The sequence below is a fragment of the Mus caroli genome, unplaced genomic scaffold, assembly GCF_978045245.1.
Source record: "Mus caroli unplaced genomic scaffold, Mus_caroli_1 scaffold_3, whole genome shotgun sequence".
Taxonomy (NCBI): Eukaryota; Metazoa; Chordata; class Mammalia; order Rodentia; family Muridae; genus Mus; species Mus caroli.
The window spans coordinates 121,129,981-121,151,561 of NW_028227258.1; the positions used below are offsets into that span (position 1 = coordinate 121,129,981).

General features: G+C 40.2%; 1 protein-coding gene across 1 annotated transcript in view; it reads right to left on the reverse strand.

Moving 5' to 3' along the window:
* LOC110291106 (la-related protein 1B-like) overlaps nt 1-21,581 on the reverse strand; it is a 67,780-nt gene that overhangs the window by 20,199 nt on the left and 26,000 nt on the right. The window contains exon 2 of the mRNA XM_021158062.3: nt 3,064-3,170. Coding sequence (XP_021013721.1) covers nt 3,064-3,104 — 41 coding nt within the window. The 5' untranslated portion in view covers nt 3,105-3,170. The remainder of the gene's footprint in view (nt 1-3,063; nt 3,171-21,581) is intronic.

Consider the following 21,581-nt stretch of genomic DNA (forward strand, 5'->3'; position numbering starts at 1 on the left):
ATCGAGGACACTTCCTTTTATTCCTAAGTTTCTGAATTTTTAATCATGAAATGCCACATCAATTGAAATTACCAAGTATATGTTTTTTGTTCTTTAGTTCTATTAACATAGATTATAGAGATTTATTTTATGTTACTGAGATGTCACTCTCTTGGCCATTGTCAATACTTCTATTCATATGCTACTCAATTTTATTTTCTAGGATTTTTAAAAATTACTTTCCTGTCTATCTTTGAGAGAGAGAGAGAGAGAGAGACTTGTAATTTTGTTTCCTTTAAATGCATGGGAGAATTATTCACTTGGTCCAAGTCTTTTATTAAGAATATTCTGATTAGCAATTCAATCTCTTTTATTACAGGTCAGTTGAGATTTTACTTCTTCATAATTCAGTTGAAAGTATTGCTATAGTTTGGAGAGTGGCTTGATCACCAGTGTGGTGCCTGTGGGAGCTAATGGAACCTTTAAGAGGTAGAGTTAAATGGAGAGCCTTTAGGTCATAAACCTGTCAAGGGGATTGTGGGACCCTGGCCTTCTCTTTGCTCTTTTGCTTCCTGGCTATGGGAAAAATGGTTTTGCTGTGTCATGATGTGATTGCTGCCTGTGCCCACAGCACAGGTCCTTCTCAGCCCACAGCACAGGTCCATCTCAGCCCACTGTACAGGCCCATCTCAGACCACAGCACAGGTCTATCACAGACAACAACACAGGTCCATCACAGACATGTTGACAGATGCGAGCACACACCTTTAATCCTGACACTTGTGAGAGAGGAATAAGGTGATCTGAATTTGAGGTCAGCTTGGGCTACATAGTAAGAAAGTTTCTTACACCCAGAACCACCACCTCCTGCTCCTCTTCCTCCTCCCCCTCTACCTCTTCTTCTTCCTCTTTCTCTTCCTACTCTTTATCCTCCTCCTAATGGAAAGGTAAGTACCTCATGGAAACAGAGGACTTGCTGAGGAGAAAATAGTATGCTTAAATACAGGTAAAAAGCATCCAGTGACTATAGTGAGTAAAGAGTAGGAAAGTTAAACACCAGAGATCCAAGAGCACGGAGACTTTATTAAATGCTATGACATGTGTGTATTGTGAATCTGAAATAAAAACAATAAGAGGTGAAGAGGGGCTTCAGAGATGGCTCAGAGGTTAAGATCATTTACTGCTCTTGCAGAGGACCTAGGTTCAGTTCCTAGTACTCTCATGATGGCTCACAGCCACCTGTTCCAGGTGAACAATGCCATCTTCTGGTCTACAGGGGCTCCTGAACATACACAGTACACAGAAACTCACTCGCCCATACATATAAACAAAAAAATAGATTAAAAAATATTGAAGACAGTGGAAAATTTTTCTAACTGAATATAATAAACCAGAACTATCAGAGAAACATAATAGGGTAAGTATTATGTGCATAAAAATGTATGTCTGTAAATGTGAGTGACTTTAAATGCCATGGAGAATATGACAGTCAGGGTCAGTGGTTTGTAAATGGAAACTCACACAAGGAGATGGAGGTGTGGGGACAGTCTGAGGCACACAGTGAGACAAGAAAAACAGTCCTGGTGTGGTAGGACAAGCTAGAGGTCAGTGTGAGTTCATAAAGGGATTTCAAGGCAAAACACCCCAAATAAACAAAAGAAACCGGCAACAGCTACATTAGTATATGACAAGGCATCTAGGATAAAACCTAGTGGAAACACAATATGGGTATGACCTGTATTTATGTGTGGATAGGATTTTAATTCACTATCACTATCGATATTTATGGAGTGAGAGAGGTGAATGAACAAGTTATGCATGCTAATTATTAGCATGATAAAATATGCTCTTAGAAAAACATTTGCCAAGCATGGTGGCACACACCTTTAATCCCAGCGCTCAGGAAGCAGAGATGGGCAGATCTCTGAGTTTGAGACCATCCTAGTCTACAAAGTAGGTTCCAGGACAGCCAGGGCTACACAGAGAAACCCTGTCTTGAAAAGCCAGAGATAGTGGTCTGTAAACATACTGTTAACAAAGGAACAGACAAACAAGAAAACACAAAAACAACCTGCTCCTGGAACAAAACCCATTCAAAGCAGTGGGTTGAATACCACACAGTCTATCTGCTAAGGACACTGTATCTGATAAGAGCAGTGTACTCTAAATAAGGCACTCTAAATAGGTATTGAGAAAAACACATTTCAAGATTTCAAGTTTAAGGTGAAACCCCTAGCACTTGCTTTCATAAACTTAATCTTCCCTGGGGCCTGTAAAATGGCTCAGCAGAATAAAGTGTAAAACAGAAAAAACAATCAGACAGCAATTCGGAAATTATCTACTACCAACATGAAATAGGCGTTACCTAATTTTTTTTTTGTACTTATCATGTATGTAGGTGCACCTATATATACGCCATGACACTAGAGAACAGATTAGAAGATATTGCTTATCCTTCCACTGTGTGAGTCCTGGGGGTTAAATTCAGGTTGTCAAGCTCCACCCAGTGAGCCATCTCTGGGGCCCAAGAAATAGGTTTTAATTATACATCACTGCAATGGTTTATATTTTCACCTACTTTTGAGGTAAATAATTCTTGTAAAGTTAAAGAAAAAAAAACCACGTTCTGCTAATAGGTTATCTAAATTGTTTCTTCACAAGAGGAAAACAAAAATTCAAAATATTCTGTTCCTAAATTCTTAATATACTTTGAGAAAACCATTTAAGACAAAAAAAAAAAATCTCTTAACAATACCTCCGAGGAACCTACTAAGTGTCATGAAGAATCTAGGTCCTTTCTAAGGAAACTTTCCAGGGCTCACACCATTTACAGATCTGACACTACCCCTTTGTGAGAAAGATCTGAAATGGAAACACATCCCACTCACGTGTGCAGCCCTTGGAGAACCAGCCTGAGGTCTCTCCTGCGCTTGCTTCCTGTGGGCCTGCACTCCTTTCCTGCTCTGTGGGTGCTCACGGTTGTGTAATTATCTGTATATTAATTTCCAAATGCTTCCAATAGCAACTTAGTACTCTTCAGAAAACCTGAAGTGGCTGTGAGAGACAGTGCTGACAACCAGGTACCTGACAGAGGGTGGTCTTGGCCCATGATCCCTGGACTCCATCACCCACCCAACGTGATACTCTAGAGGGGGGTTTGTGGCGTGACTCGTCTTCCTCTTTCGTGGACTCTAAAGAAAAAGAAGGCAAACATTGCAATTTCTTTTAGTAGTATGAACTTCACAAGTAAATTAAAACCCTCTGACCGCAAGCCAACTCACACATTTTCACACTGCAGATGGCACATTGTGAAATCATATGAAGTCACAAAACCCAAACATCTCTTACAAAAGTTACAAAGCTGAACATGAAGGACTCTGACTTAGTTTGAGTACAGGCTAAATGAAATCCACACAGAATAACCCACTACATCCTTATTGTCTTTAACCACATGACTCCATGAAAAGAAGGCACAGCTCAGCATAAAGACATCACTACAGTGTGGTACACATCATTTTAAAGGGAATTGTTACGTTTTAAAGACGCACATGTTAAAAAGCCCCCTCTTGCACTGAGGCCGTACAGTTCGAGCCGCATAGTCCTGGGTGTTTGTACATTTATGCTGATGGCTTTTGGCCCTTTGACAACAGGACAAACTCTCAGTGTTTTGTTAACATCTTGCAGTCGGGGTGACTGATGTGCTGTGGGAGTCCCTGTAGGATAGGATGAATCCTGGGAGAGGCAGGCACTGCGGAGGGCATGGTATGAGCCACTGTTGCTGAAGTCATTTCTGAAAGATCAAACAGCTTCTACACTCACTTATTAATCGAGTCTGTAAAGTGGCTCTTTAAATGATTTAGATGGAAAATATTTTACTTTGAAAGTGAAGACAAATCTGAAAAACTCTGGGCCCAAGAGTTTTTTAATTCAAATATTTCAAATATCTTTAAAAGAATTTTTTAAAAACCCTTGGTAGTGTTAGCTAGTTTTACAACATTCTGTTGTGTTTTTAGTGAGCAGGTAAGATGGCTCAGCAGGTAAACATACCTTCTGCAAGGCTGGCAACCTAAGTTCTGCAGCAGAACCCATATGGTGCAGGAGAGGACAGATTACAGCAAGTCTGTCCTTGCACCTCCACACGTACACATGCATAGACACATAAATAATACAGTTTTTAAGAGAAAGCTTATATCCCTGCTATCTTTTATTTCCATTTCCTTACTGCTTTTCTTCCTCTGAGATGTCCAAGCTCTTAAGCTCAGTATTTTAATCTGTTACTATATATATATATATAGTAACAGATTATATATATAATCTGTATATATATTATTATATATAGTATATATATATAATAATATATATTATATATATAAATAATATATATAATATAATATATATGTAGTATATATATAGTATATATATATATATACACACACACACGTATATATATACACACACACATATACACACACACACACATATATATATACACACACACAAAATATTTTTCCTAATTGACTTTATATATGTGAAATCATACTTTATGCATCATGCTTTAAATTATTTGTACTTTATTCATTTGTCAAGCATGCGTTTCAGTACTGAAGAATATGTTATTATATAAATGTATCAAATCTACAGATTCTCTTACTGAAACATGTTATTTCCAATGCTTTGGCTTAATCAGCAATACTTGTACCATTGCTGGTGAACACATCTCGTACTGGTTTCGCCAGGGTTTATATGAATGGAAATGCCATCAAAGCAGATCTTCTGACCTCTCAAGATGGTCCTCACTATTCTACAGTGGGCCTCCAGCAGACACTCCCACCACCATCCAGCACATCAGACTTCTGCTGATTTCACATCCAAGTCAAAACCACTTTTTCTTCAGACTTGAGCATTTTCCCATCATAGGCTCTGAATGCTGTTTGTATTTCCTGGGTAGTTACAGTGACCTTGAGCATGTTTGCACGAACCTACTTAAAATCCCCCTTCTGGGAGCTTACCACTGACTTCTACTCAGCTGTTTGTCCTGCAAGACAAGGGAGCCAGAAGATGGAGCAAGTAGCAGGGGCAAGCGTGCAGGCTCCGTTTCTGTGGTCCTTGTGATTCACAAATAACAGTTCCTTCTTTCAGTCCATAAATATTATCAATTACTTGTCTGCATCTATCTGCATAGACTTGTGTAGGTGCAAATCTGTCAAGTCGAACCCGAACTTCCACACATGCCACTGTTCCTCCTAAGACTTCTCTCCCATTCTCCAGTTGTTCTGAAGAGTCCATGAGACCGGCTTCCACTCAGAACCCTGCCGGGCAAAGGCCCATCTTTGCTTACCTGTTCCATCTATTGCCATTCTCCACTTCAATTCTAGTTTCCCAATAGCTGTCCTGCTTCCTTGGTGTGTAGTTTTTCAGGTGAGTTTTCCCTTATCTCTGAAAGTCCTGACCTTCATCTTGTGTACAACCAGTTGACCCTGTGTCTTTCAATACCCAGCACAGATGCTGGGGCACGGGAGACACTTGAGCACCTCCTGCCAGCAGACTGAGTATGCTTTGAGTCCTCTGGGCTTTTTCCATTTGTTGTTTCAGCTAGAGCTGGGATTTGAAATACTTCCCAGAGGCCTATGTGTGAATAGCTTGGTACTCAGATTGGCACTGTTGGAAATGCTGGAAACTACTACAGAAGAAGAGCTCAGTGGGAAGTCAAGCCACACAGGCAGGGGCATGCCTGCCTCTGTCCCTCCCCTTCCCACACAAGCTCCCATCCCAAATCCAAAGGCAAAAGCACCAAGTGGCCATGGACCGGATTCTTAAAAGTCTAAGCTTAAACTCCTCCCTCTTATGAGTTTCCCAGATATTTTGTCTCAGCATTAGAAAGCTGAGTCGGTTTCATTAGCCTATTAATGTTTACTCTTATCGGTCATCTCATTAGATCCCTGAAAACAACAGCCACAGTGAGCCTGAAAACCAGTGTCTGTTTGAGTGGCTCTCAGAGGGAATGTCAAATTTAATTCAGGTGTGTTCATGCTATTTTACTTCTGCCAAAATAGCACAGAGTCTTGAAAATAAGAATGAACATAAACTGGAAAAATGTCAGATCAAGCACTAAAGTGAAAGAAATGCCAAACATCTAGATCAACAGCTTCCTGGGCAGTGATCTCTGATTTTGATTCCCACTCATCAGGGGTGTTTGCCCAAGGAAATAATGTCTGAAGTAATAAATAATGTAAGCCTTGGAAATCCTGAGCCTAGAGCCCAATAATATGAAATTATAAGAAACATATATAAGTAAGAAATAAGAACATTTGTCAAAGGACAGGGGAGAAGTTTAGGAATCCACCAATTAGCAGCGCTAGGACACCTAAAAACAGTGGCTGAAGCAGGTTACCAGGAAGCAGATTATGAATTCATGAGTCCACAATGAAACGTTAAGACTCGGTTACTTTCAAAGGTTGCTGGGGTACCAACTTACTGTTTTAAAATTTGATAAACTGAATCATAAGAAACAAGAGTTTGTCCTACAAAAATTTAGTTTCAAAATGAACAAAGAGTTGATAGAGTTCTTCCCCCACCCCTTTTTTCATGAGACAGAGTCTCACTATGTGCCACGTGCTCGAGTCAGCTTAAGCCGAGAGGCTTGAAAGTCAAATATGTCACCCAACTTCCTTATTGTCTTCTGCATAAAAAGTCTGATGCTCGATTTGAAAAATACATTCAGATCCAACACGACCTCTCCTGTGTGTGTCAGTCTGTCAAATTCATCCGATGCTTTGTCCACCCGCGACTAGAGACCTGTTCCACGCAGACAAAGGGGCCCAGAGGGTCTGCGGCAACTATGTAGCTCTGGCTGGCCTGGAACTCCCTATGTAGAACAGGTTGCCTTGAGTTCAATAGAAATTTGCCTGCCTCCACCTTCCTTTGCTGGACTTTTGAACCAAATAATTCTGTGTAAGAAATACAAAGGAACTAGGTTACTATTAACACTTGACCAAAGCAGAGGGTTAGGAAATTTTCATGAAGGCCTACTGTAAAAGCCAAGCAAAGTCTGTGTCCTTAAGCCATTAGCATCCTGCAACTCGTGAAGAAGTATTTCCAGAGAGATGATGCAACTGCGAGCCTGAGTTTGAAGAACCAGAAACAAGTAGACGTGAAGGTTAGTCAAGATAAGGAATGAACACCAAACCACCAATGAATAAAATCAGGTGAGATTGGCACATGGCAGCCCTTATGCAACCTCCTGGTTTTATCTGTGCCTGACTATTTAAAAATCAAGTGACAAGGCCTGTTCATTACATTTACACGCTTATATGTAGGGGTGTGAGGTATGGGCAAGTGTGGAGGTCAGAGGACAACTCAGGGCCAGTTCTCTCCTATCACATGGACTTGAATTCAGGTCACAAGGCTTGGTAGCAAGCACTTTTACACAATAAGTCATCTTGACTGCCCCACAAAAGAAAAGATTTTTTATTTCATATTTGAACTTGATTCAAGCGTTAATATTAATTTGATATACCAGTAAGGATATAGCAGTTTTATGAAGACTTTGATCTATTTTTAACTCAAAAATTTTCAAATTTGGATAGCCCATTCATTATAATACTTTGACATAAAATTATTAAAAATAGTTCAACTCAAATAAGATATTTATAGCAGGTATTAAAATACTATTAAAATATGCATAATAGGGACTAGAGGGCTGGCTCAGTGGTTAATAGAACTGGCTTCTCTTCCAGAAGACCCAGGTTCAATTCCCAGCACCCACATGGCAATTCAAAACCATCTGTAACTCCAGTCCCAAAAGATCTGACACCTTATTCTGGCCTCCATAGGCAGCAAGCACACATGTGGTACATACACATACATGCAACTCAAACACACAGACAAAATAAATAACTTAAAATACGCATATATAAACAACTAGCCTGAAAGAATAGATCAATATTAATTACTGTTAATCAAAACTATAGGTCTTATCATATACATGAATGATCATAGTATTGTTTAGAATAGACAAAACTGGAAACAATCCAAATGTCCACTATTAATCAAAATGCTTATACATACATAGAACAAAAGGGATAAAACATTGATCTGTATAATGACCCTCAGTTGTAAGACTGGCTATTATATGAAGGCTGCCCCATAGCCACTTGTAGTATGTTCCAACTATACATTTTCTGGGAACTGAAAAACAACAACAAACAAAGAAAAGCAAAGCCACAAAGAAGTAAGTGTATAGCTGTTGTGGATTGCCCTTGTGCTGTTTGTATTTCGATGTTAATTCTGCTCCCTTAGGAGGGGCTGCCCCGACAAGGAGTGGATCAAGTGTTCAGGTGATTCCATATGAACCTTCTCCTCATTTTAACTGGTCAATAAAGATGGCAGAAGCCAATCGCTGGGTGAAGGATAAGGTGGGATTTCCCGGTTCCAGGAGGAAAAGGAGGAGAGAGAGAGGGAGAGGGATTCTGAAGAGGTTATGGAGTGGATAGGAAGTAGCAGACATGTAACTCTTGGGGGGTGGGGTGGGGGCGCAATAGTTTGTAGCCTCTGCAGCCACCTAAGGAGGATGGGGCAAGGTTGTCTTTGCCCAGCCATTGAGTAACTGGCTAGTTTTTAAATATAAAGGCTGCCTGGTGTTTCCCATCTGCGGCGACTCAGGTAGGGCTGAGAAAGAGCACTGACCGGAGGGTTGTTAGAGGCTTGGCGAAGCTAGCCATGGGAGTTGGGTGGGACGTCAATGCCAGCACTTGGCAAGGAACAAGTGTGCATTAAAATTACATGTTACAGGTAGCTGCTGCCAATGGCTGAAGGCATGTGCTGACATCACTAACAGTGGTAAGAGGGAGTGTTCAGCACAGGGCATTGCTGAACACTGGAGGGGTTGCTGATGTGCAACTATAGCATTTACTGAAATTCAAATGATAGCACCAAAGTGGGTAAATTTTAATGATATGTAAACTATAGTTAAAAAAAAAAAAAACCTGTAACAACAAATCAGGCCATCTGTTCTTTGGGATACCATACTACAAACCAGCTATAATTGATCCAGAATTTGCTAAAAGCTTATGAAGGCGTTAATATCTCATAAGCTAAATAGTGGTTAGCAAAATGTGACCCTAACAGCACCCGTGAGGGGAGCTTGTTAGCCATGTGCATCCTGAGATTCCACCTATAACTTACTATACCATATATATATATATCTTACTATATATATATATAACTTATATATATATAACTTTTATATATATATATAACTTACTATACCTTATATACCTATAACTTACTATACCTTATATATATACCTATAACTTACTATACCTTATATATACCTATAACTTACTATACCTTATTTATATACCTATAACTTACTATACCTTATATATATATATACCTATAACTTACTATACCTTATATATACCTATAACTTACTATACCTTATATATACCTATAACTTACTATACCTTATATATATATATACCTATAACTTACTATACCTTATATATACCTATAACTTACTATACCTTATATATATATACCTATAACTTACTATACCTTATTTATATACCTATAACTTACTATACCTTATATATATATATACCTATAACTTACTATACCTTATATATATATATACCTATAACTTACTATACCTTATATATACCTATAACTTACTATACCTTATATATATATACCTATAACTTACTATACCTTATTTATATACCTATAACTTACTATACCTTATATATATATATACCTATAACTTACTATACCTTATTTATATACCTATAACTTACTATACCTTATATATATATATACCTATAACTTACTATACCTTATATATACCTATAACTTACTATACCTTATATATATATACCTATAACTTACTATACCTTATATATAACTTACTGAACCAGGAGTGTGATCAGGAGCCCTGTTTCAACAAGTTTCCCAATGAATAATCAATCCAATGCTTGCTAAATTTAAGAACCACTGAGTCTACTTTTCTCCAAGTTGAGTTTTTCCACACTTTATCCCTGCCAAATCAAAGCACAGTCCAGTGTGATCCCTTCCCACACTGTGCTGCCCATAGGAGCTGCCTTGTAGAACAGCAACACATTCGTGACAGACAGAAACTTCAATGGTTCTTTGTGTGTCTGTTTGTTTTTAAATCAATAAAGATGTCACGAAAGCCAAGTTCAGCAAATGACAGAATGTAAATATTTTCGGCTTTTTTGGTCAGAAGAAACAACTCTGTTTAAACAACTCAGGCTTTGCCTCTGTGGCATGAAAATAGCCGTTAGTCCTAATAATGGAAGGAATGACCAACTAACTGGTCCACAAGGTCCATAGGTCAGAATATGCTGACCACAGGCTGAACTAGAACAGGAAGGAACAACAAGGACTTGGACTTTGCTTGTTAAAGACAAAAGTTGCTGGGTGGTAGTGGCTCACACCTTTAATCCCAAGCAGGTGGAGCTCTGAGTTTGAGACCAGCCTTGTTTACAGATCAAGGTTCAGGACAACAAGGGCTACACAGAGAGACAGACCCCATCTCAAAGAAACAAAAACAAACAAAAAGTTATGACTATACTCCATTACTTCAATAACGGAAAGGGCAACATGAACATGGTAAAAAAGAGACAGCATGGGGACCCAGTCGGACTTGTAGGGTAGAAAACAGTTGCTGAGACTAAAACCTGAAGTGGTACCCTAAAGAAGAAAGGCCTGGGGGTGGGGTAGGTGGCACAGCATAACATGGAGCTGAGCTCAGAGCAGGGCATTAGTAAGGAACAGCTCTTTTAAAACAGCCTGATTTATACATAATTGGAGTCTGTAAAGAAAGGAACAGAGAAAACTATAAAAATTTCACTTGTTCTTTTGAGACAGGGTATTGTTATGTAGCCCACTCCAGCCTGAAACTGGTGACCATGCTGCATTAGCATTCTGAGTGCTTGGGCGCCAGCATGCTTATCACAGTGACTTACAATAATGGAAGTTTCCTGAAATTTATTTAAAAATATAGAATTATGTAAAAAACAAAATTAATGACTAGCATTTGGAAGCAAAAGTAGGCAGATCTCTGTAGAATGGTCTACATAGCAAGTTCCAGGCCAGGCCAAAAAAAAAAAAAAAAAAAAAAAGAAAAGAAAAAAAAAAGAAAGAAAAACAACAGTAAAAAACGTAGTAGAAGTAATAAAGGAAAACTATGGCACCTATAGTTAAATGTCTTTAAATGGGTGATAAAAATCAATTAAAAAAACAAACAAGCACAATCAACAGAAACTGTCCAATCGCAGAGAAAAACTATTAGAAAACACTTGCAGAGCCCTCAGTAACTCCTAAGAAGCCATCCTGATGACTTCTTTCTAGGAAAGCTAAAGAGAAAGAATATTGTCTGTACTGAACATGTGACCAAATTTCTGTGTCCAAAACCATGGAAGGCAGAAAAGAAGTGGCACAATGGTTTAATGTGCTAAAAGGAAGAAGTGCTAACCCAGAATTTTATAGCAGTGACTGGAAGTGTCCACAGAGAAGGGAGAACTAAGAGATATTGCCGAAAGCACTAAGAGAGTTGCTAAAGAAAGGACATTGGTAAACCAGGCAAGGATACCAGAAGGAAATTCAACCACCAGAAATGGAGAGAGAGAGAGCACAAGAAATGTGTGGACAGACATAATGTTCTATGCTCTGTTTAAGTTCTCTAGAGCATCTTTAATAGTTGCAAAGTAAAAGATGTTCACTACCCAATGGGTATTTAATTGTATGAAGATGTAAAAGGAAGACTACTGTGTAAAGGAATACATGGGAGGGGTGGAGAGATGGCCCAGCAGTTAAGGGCACTTGCTGCTTTTGTGAGCACCAGGTTCCACTCTCAGCAGCCACATGGGTGGCTCCAAAAGATCTCATGTTCTCTGCCACCAACAGGCTGCAGCACAACTTGTGCACACACACATGCAGGGGAAACACTCTCACACACACAATTCTTTTAAAGAGATAAATCTTTAAACAATAGGGGGACAGTGAGATGGCTTGATGTGTAAATGTATTTGCTGTTCAAACCTGACAACCAAAGTTCAACCCTTGGAATCCATAAACAAAAACAAAACCCAATTATCAGCACTGCTAAGATGAAATGGATAGAGACCAAAAAACTGTCTAGAAGATGGGAGGCCAAGTAACCTGCAGCACAGAGGATGGCAGAAGCAAGGGAGATACTCTGTCTCAAAGGAAGGTGAAGAGAACCAATTCCCTAAATGTTGCCCTTTGACTAACCTCCCTGGTGTATCATGGCATCCATGTGACTATAAACACACATTGCACATCTCTCTCTTCTCCCAGTCTCTCTCTCTTTCTTTCTCTCTCTCCTCCCCCTCTCTCCCTCTCCCTCTTTCTCTCCCTCTCTCTCTCTCTCTCCCTCTCTCTCTCTCTCACACACATAAACACACACAAACACACATATACACAGAGAGACAGAGAAAGACAGGGAGGAAGGGAGGAAGGGAGAGGCGGTAGTGGTGGGGAAACAGAACAAATTAAGAAGTTTTTAAACAATCTCATGCAATAGTAAAATACAGACTGTCCATAACCTATGAAAAGTTATGTTTCACAAATCCTAGAGCAACCACTAAAACCATTAAATACACACACACATATGTCTACATTCAAAATAAAAAGTAACACGGGCCAGGTGTGGTGGCGCACACCTTTAATCCCAGCACTGGGGAGGCAGAGGCAGGCGGATTTCTGAGTTCAAGGCCAGCCTGGTCTACAAAGTGAGTTCCAGGACAGCCAGGGCTATACAGAGAAACCCTGTCTCGAAACCCCCCCCCCCCAAAAAAAAAAATAGTAACACGGTCCCCAGCACTCAGGAGGCAGAGGCAAGTTGATCTCTGAGTTTGAGACCAGCCTGGTCTACAGGACAGCCAGAGCTATACAGAGAAACCCTACTTTGAACAATGACTATACCAACTAATGTAATAAACATTACCCAACTATACAATATAGCAACTTTACTTCAAATTTGATGATACAGGAAGTAAAGGTAGAAAAAGATATATCATACACCATAAAAATAATCAATAGAAGCATGAAGTAGCTTAACTAAAATCAAACTAAATTATACAAAGTAAGATTGGGATCAAAAACAGAAAAACTTTCAATTGCTTGGAAATTAAATAACACATTCCTAAGTAGAGATGAAAGCTGAAATCTTAAATTATTCTAGAAATCATTACAAATGAACATTAGTACACTGTATCAACATAGGGAAGAAAATAACAGGATTAAATGCTTTTATTAGCAAAGAAAGTCTCCCTTCGTTAATTTAAACTTCTCCCTTATAAAAAAAAAAGTCTTATGAAAACACTCAAACTAAGGAATTAAAAAAAATCACTGAAATACTTGATAGGTCAAAAATGCTTTTCATTATGAAACATTCGGAACTGAATGAAAATGAAAGCATATTTAAAGTTTGTGAAAAGCATTGTTCTTAAAAGGAAACCCGCAGCACCGAGTGCACTCAAAATCAAACTCAGTCGCACCACGCCAAGTCCAACACATGCCACAGGAGAGCCAAGCAAACCACGGCAGGGCAGAGGGAAGGGAGCAAGCCCAGAAACTAGAGCAGAATAACCCAGGAAAAATGAAAAGGATGAGATTAAGAAGTAACAGGGATGCAAAGGAGACACCCTGCCTCCTGGGACAGGAGCTAGGGCTTAGCTGGGCAGGGGAGACGCCTCTTCATTCCACACAAGGCAAAACAAACATCAGGAATTCCTTAACCAGCACAGCGGTGCACACCTGTGGTCTCAGCTTTAGCAAGGGACGATTGCTCAGGCTGGAGAGTTCAAGCTAAACCTGGACAAGATAGTGAGAATCCCATCTCACAATAAATAGCAGTCACTATTGTGTGTGCACAAGTTTTAGTGTCAAGCAAATCACCCCTCTATATCAAAGTTGTGGGAATAGGACAACAGGTTAAAGGTGACCACAGGGGCCCAACTTGCAAAATATAGAAGATGGAAACTTCCTAGAACAAGCACCCTCACTTCTCCAATAACATCCTGTAAGAGACAGCAGGCTTTACCACTACACACAGCACGGACTTCTCAACTAGAGAGTTAGTGTTTGCAGCTTACATGCACACTTATTAAGGGAATGCTGCTGGAGCCACAGAGACAGCTCAAAAGTCCTTGCTGCACAAGCCTGAGGGCCCAGCCAGCACCCGTGTAAATGTTATCCACGTGTGAAACTTGCCTGTTACTCCGGTGCCCGCTCCAAAGGTGGAGACAGAACAGTCACTTTAAAAAATATCTTCAAGACAAAACAAAAAAGTCATCCTGAGTGAGGTAACCCAGACCCAGAAAGACAAACATGGTAAGTACTCACTTGGAAGTGGATATCATCTGTAAAGTAAAGGATAACCATGCTACAGTCCGCAGGTCCACAGTGGCTAAGGAACAAGGAGGGTTTAAGAGGAAGATGAAAGAATCTCCCTGGCAGGGGGAAATGGAATAGATTTCACCTGTGGGCTGGGGTGGGTGGAGTTGGGAACAGGAGGAATCATATGGGGGGTAGGGGTAGATGGGAATACTGGGAGAAACGGCTGGAATTGGGGGCATTTCGGGGTCAAGGTAGAAATCTAGTGCAATTGAACTCCTTGAAATCTAATTAATTAATTAATTAATTAGAGTGACCCTAATAAAGACTCCTAGTAATGGGGGACAGGGAGCCTGAGCTGACCATCTTTAACAAGGCAAGGCTCAAGTGGAGGAATCGGGGCACCAAACCAGCTATAAAACCTCTGACCTACAATTTCTCATGCCTGCAGTGTTTTGAGGTCAGAGCCAAGCATAATTGTCATCAGACAGACTTCATCCAGCAAGTGATAGGAGCAGATGCAGATTCCCAGACAAATATTAGGTGAGCTCTGGAAGACGTGTGGAGGAACCAGATGGGTCACAGACACCTTAAGAACACGGCTCACAGAATCAACTGACTGGGATTCAGGAAGGATTGCAGAGATCAGAGAGCCTGAAGGGGTCTGACCTAGGTCCTCTGCATATATGTTATGAATGTTAGCTTGGTGTTCTTGTGGGGTTCCTAACAGTGGGAGTTGGGGCTGTCTCTGACTCTTGCCTACTTGCGGGACATTTTTCCTCCTACTGGGTTTTCTTGCCCAGCCTTGATGTGATAATATGTGCACGGTCTTTATTGTAGCTTGTTATGCCATGTTTAGTTGATGTCTCCTCTTGTCTGAGGGGAAGTGGGGGTGGATCTGGGGGAGAGAAAAAGTGGGGGTGAGAGAATGGGAGGAGAGGAGGGGGGAGAAACTGCAGTCAGGATATAATATATGAGAGAAAAATAAAAGCTAAATGGCTCAGCCCTTAAGAGCACTGCTGCTCTTCCAGAGGATCCAGGTTCAATTTCCAGCACTCACATGGCAGCTCACAACTGTCTTTAACTCCAGCTCCAGGGGATCTGGCTCTTTCATACTGATACAAAACATGCAAAACACCAATGCATATAAAATAAAGCATTTGAAAAAAGAAAGATAAAGAAATCAATCGCACTTGCCTGGAACTGTCAGATTCCATTTAGGACTATTACCTGCATTTGATTTTCACAGTGCAGAGGCCTCAAAACAAGAGTAAATTTCACAGTGTGCTCTAAGGACTGAGAATTTTGTCTTAAGAGAAACATTTCCAAAAAACTGAAAAATCATTATCAGATGCACTAACAACCAACCACTTTGAGCAAGCCTGTATCGCTGAGCCCTGTGCGGTGCTGGTGTGGCAACAGATACGGACCCGGTCACGGTTGCTATGGGACTACCTGCCCATTGATGCAGATTAAGAGCAATCCATACACACCTCCTACTTTACTCCAAGACTGCCTTCTCCCAGGTTGCTTACAGTCTGTATTTTTGAATCTCTAAAATGTTCAGAAGTTCAATATAGATAGATATAGCTTTTGTTTTTAAATTCTAGTACTTCTCAATAGCTAAAGAATCCTTTAAGACAATGGAGAACTGCTTAAAGTGTACAGAGACACAAAACCAGGTGCATGGACCTTGCCAGGACTATGAAGGTGCTGCAGGGACTTCTCGGTTTGGCTCAAAAGGAAGTTCAGGTGTTAGGTTTACAAAATGCTCCTTAGTAATGAGATTTACCACCTTAAAGTTCTCAGCCTCTTGCTGAAGTAGAATTGGGGAATCTAATTCCAAATCTGGTTAAAAACTGACCAACAGATAACAATTGATACCAACCTCAAAACAACTGAGCTTTAGAACAGGGTTTGACTCTACCTTCATAAAGATGTTCTATAAAGGAATCTAGCATTATATTTAACAACAATATTAAAAGCTTGAGAGGTGTAGCAAACCCTAAGTATTTATAACTAAAAACTTTGTAAGAGCATACATACTCTTCAACAGCTATTTATTGGGTATTTATAGACAGGTGTGCTGGGCATTACTGAATTTATATAGCTTGGTGGTGTGGCTATGCTTGGCTCAGGGAGAGGCACTATTAGGAAGTATAGCCTTATAGGAGTAGGTGTGCCCTTCTTAGCGGAAGTCTGTCACTGTGGGAGTGGGCTTTGAGACCCTCCTCCTAGCCACAAGGGAGCCAGTGTTCTCCAGTTGGCCTTTGAGACAAAATGTAGAAATCTCAGCTCCTTCAGCATCATACAAGCCTGAACACTGCCGTGCCATGACGATAATGGACTGAAGCTCAGAACAGTAAGCTAGCCTCAAATTAAATGTTGTCCTTTATAAAAATTGTCTTGGTCATAGTGTCTCTTTACAGCAATGAAACCCTAACTAAGACTCATAGTAATCTAAACACACCTGGCCCTTAAGAGACAGTCACAGTAAGAAACAGTCAGTGAGGAACAATTTCTTTCCCCCTCCTTTTCCTTCCTTTTCTGGTATTGAGATTAACCACAGAGCATTGCATATACTAGATATATTAGGCAAGCCCTCTACCACAGGCTGCAACTAGAGACCCCTCCCCAAATTTTCCCCAGTACTAGGGATTGAATCCCAGTACCTCATACATAGTAAGCTAACTCCCCTAGACCCTAGTAAAGGCTTTGGAAGTGGAAATTTGGCCTAAAGTAAGGAGCTGATATAATTTCTTAGGATGCCCTTTAAATATACTTCTAATTCTTGGAGACATTCCTCATATGTGTACCATGAAATATATTATCCAGCCCCTCTTCATCTCCCCCACATTTCAAAGTCCCCAACACATTCACCTTCCAAATGTGAACAAGATCATCTGCAACACAAGCAGGATTTAGTGATCATGCCAATTGGTAGTAACTAATGATTGAAGATGTGACATTCTGTGGCTAGTCAACGCAAATTTCTACAACTGTTCTCTAATGATGCTTTGAATTCGCTTCCATCTGACAAACACTTAAGGCTGCAGATGCAGGTGTTGTTTGGTTAGCCCTCCAGTTGTAACCAGTAGATTGTAACCAGTGTAACCAGTCTAGATCCGTTTTCTCCCTTCCACAATGAATGATCTTTGCCCCTAGCAATGCTGCCCACGGCTACAGAGGAGTGCAATGGACATGTGCAAGATAATGTAGCAGGAGGAGCCTGTGGGGCAGAGGCAGGGAGGGGCCCATTCTTCCTTCCTGTCCATGGAGCTTCCGAGAGGGTTTTAGAAACAAGTCTCCAGCCTATCCAGATATCCTCACTCACCATTTGCAACCCATCACTAGAGAATGAAGCCAAAACTTCTAGTAGCTTTCTCCTGGTTACTTATCAGGCCTTTAATCACCCATGTTGCACACACATTTTCTCATTCACTTTATTATTTTCTAATAAATGTGGTGCCTTTTCTAAGTGTCTTGTGTCTGCTTCCAATTCCTATTTAGAATGCTTTCCCCCATCCTGTAAATTCTCATCCTTTACGGACTGTTTTTGTTCTCTCTCCTATGATATCTTTCTAGTGATCTTGAATCTTCTATCAAATGCCACTCTCATTATTTCACCTGACAATCACTGATGATGAATAGAACTGTGTAAGTACCTCTCAGAGAGACCACTAGCCCCCTCAAAGCTTCTTCCATGTCTATCCTGCTTTCGGCTTCTCCTTCCCCAATACCAGGGTGCTGGTTTCATCACCATAGATACCGGTTTGTCATGCAGGACTGTGTGGCTCACTTGTGTGTGTGATAGAAACAGTTTACAAATCAGCAAGCTATATGCACAAGGCCAAAGTCTGCTCTCATCAGTAACTGGCATACAAGCTTTCATCATTAGTTGGAACACAGGCACACGCATTTGCTTAGTGGGGGAGCTTCATCAGTGAGACTGCACAACTGAGCAGTTGCCATAGATAACACATGGCACTCGCTTACTTCCATCCTGTTCTACTGTACTCCTTACTGTAGAGTACGGAGTCCTCTCTGCTACTACAACTAAGTTGCTAGTTTTTTTTTTTTTTTCTTTTTGGTATGTTTCTTAAGAACTCCTTTTTTATGAACAGGGATACCAATTTTTGTTGGGTATTTTCATGTAGGAGGCACTGTGAATTCAGAATGCTCCTCCTTAGTTTTAAGACAAAAAGGCCCAACTCTTTCCTAGGCTGCCATCCGCATCTCATCAGCAGTGTAGTAGAGGTCCTAGCCCGCTACCTCAGCAGCAACACTTGCTAACATCAGCTCTTAAAATCTAGCCACTATGACAAATAAACCGGCACACAGCGATGGAGGAAGGAGCATGGGTGACAACAGTCCATGTAGGTTCATAATTGTAACAAATGTTCCAGGGTGGTGAAGGGACTGATCATGGAGGTGCCTACGTATATACGGGGGACGGAGTGTGTAGAAAATCTGACTTCTGCTCACTTTGCTGTGAATCCAGAACTGCGCTTAAGAAATAGGTAAAACTTCAAAGCCACTCCAACAAACAGTGACTATGGGCTTATGTAGCCCAGACTGGCTTTGAACATGCATGCACCCTGCCCCCTTAGCTTCCTCCATGAGGGGATGGGAGGCATAAGCCAATGCTCCCAATGCTTTGTCGGGGGCGGGGAGACTGGTGAGCATTTGATTTATTCCCAGACCACCCTCAAGCTTAGTACAGAGCCAAGGCTGGTATGAAACTCTCAATCTTCCGGTCTTTCGCTCCAGTCATCTTACTTTCTGAAAGTTCCAGTGGTTTATAAATATTAAAGTTTTGTCTTTGTTTTCTCTTTAAAAAAAACCTGAATGCGCTTTGTCAAATTTTATATTATGTATCTTATATTGTTTACATATATGTATTGAAATTTTATGTATTAGTAGATGTATGTAGATTTAGAGGTTAAAACTTTTGGAGTTAACCCCATGTTTATAAAATGTCCATTTTTATATATTCAAAAGCTATCTTTACTATGTATGTATTTTATTATGATGTATGTGATGTGTTTGGGTGTCCATGAGCCATGATGTTTAAAGGTCAGAGCACAACTCTTTGAGGTTGGCTCTCTCCTTCCACCCTTGTGTAGCTCCTGGGGACTAAGTCAGGCTGTCAGGCTTGTTGCGAAGTTAGCCATCTTACTAGCAGTTCTTTTTATCATGAAAATCTGCTCCTTTCTGTTGACAGCTTCTTTTGCTGTGCAGAGAAAATATCAGCTACAAACACAGACTGCATATAGAATTGAAGAAGTCTCCAACCAGATATACTTCAGATAGGGCTGAAATCCAAAATTTAAAAAAAAAAAAAAAACCTGCAAAAATTAAATACTAAGGAAATAAAACTGCCAGTCGACAACAGATTTAACAGGCAGTTTTCAAAAGAAGAAACACAGAGGCTGGAGAGATGACTCAGCAGTTAAGAGCACTGGCTGTTCTTCCAAAGGACCCAGGTTCAATTCCCAGCACCCACATGGCAGATCACAAATTTTTGTAACTCCAGTTTAAGGGGATCTGACACCCTCAAACAGACATACACATAGGCAAAACAATGCACATAAAAATAAAGAAGAGCCAGGCGGTGGTCGAGGCCAGTCTGGTCTACAGAGTGATTTCCAGGACAACCAGGGCTACACACAGAAACCCTGTCTCAAAAAAACAAAAACAAAAACAAAAACAAAAACCAAAAAAAAAAAAAAAACCCAACCCCCCCCAAAAAAAAACTAGAAAGAAGAAACACAAATGTGCAGTAACATTTAGTAAGGGTTCACCATCTCTAGTCACTGGGAGGAATGCACATTAAAACTACTTTTGATAGCCAGAGCAATTCGACAACAAAAGGAGATCAAAGGGATACAAATTGGAAAAGATGAAGTCAAAATATCACTTTTTGCAGATGATATGATAGTATATATAAGTGACCCTAAAAATTCCACCAGAGAACTCCTAAACCTGATAAACAGCTTCGGTGAAGTAGCTGGATATAAAATTAACTCAAACAAATCAATGGCCTTTCTCTACACAAAGAATAAACAGGCTGAGAAAGAAATTAGGGAAACAACACCCTTCTCAATAGTCACAAATAATATAAAATATCTGGGTGTGACTCTAACTAAGGAAGTGAAAGATATGTATGATAAAAACTTCAAGTCTCTGAAGAAAGAAATTATAGAAGATCTCAGAAGATGGAAAGATCTCCCATGCTCATGGATTGGCAGGATCAACATTGTAAAAATGGCTATCTTGCCAAAAGCAATCTACAGATTCAATGCAATCCCCATCAAAATTCCAACTCAATTCTTCAACAAATTAGAAAGTGCAATCTGCAAATTCATCTGGAATAACAAAAAACCTAGGATAGCAAAAACTCTTCTCAAGGATAAAAGAACCTCTGGTGGAATCACCATGCCGGACCTAAAGCTTTACTACAGAGCAATTGTGATAAAAACTGCATGGTACTGGTATAGTGACAGACAAATAGACCAATGGAATAGAACTGAAGACCCAGAAATGAACCCACACACCTACGGTCACTTGATTTTCGACAAGGGAGCTAAAAACATCCAGTGGAAGAAAGACAGCATTTTCAACAAATGGTGCTGGCACAACTGGTTGTTAACATGTAGAAGAATGCGAATCGATCCATTCCTATCTCCTTGTACTAAGGTCAAGTCTAAGTGGATCAAGGAACTTCACATAAAACCAGAGACACTGAAACTTATAGAGGAGAAAGTGGGGAAAAGCCTTGAAGATATGGGCACAGGGGAAAAATTCTTGAATAGAACAGCAATGGCTTGTGCTGTAAGATCGAGAATTGACAAGTGGGACCTCATGAAACTGCAAAGCTTCTGCAAGGCAAAAGACACCATCAATAAGACAAAAAAAACCACCAACAGATTGGGAAAGGATCTTCACCTATCCTAAATCAGATAAGGGACTAATATCCAATATATATAAAGAACACAAGAAGGTGGACTCCAGAAAGTCAAATAACCCCATTAAAAAATGGGGCTCAGAACTGAACAAAGAATTCTCACCTGAGGAATACCGAATGGCAGAGAAGCACCTGAAAAAATGTTCAACATCCTTAATCATCAGGGAAATGCAAATCAAAACAACCCTGAGATTCCACCTCACACCAGTCAGAATGGCTAAGATCAAAAATTCCGGTGACAGCAGATGCTGGCGAG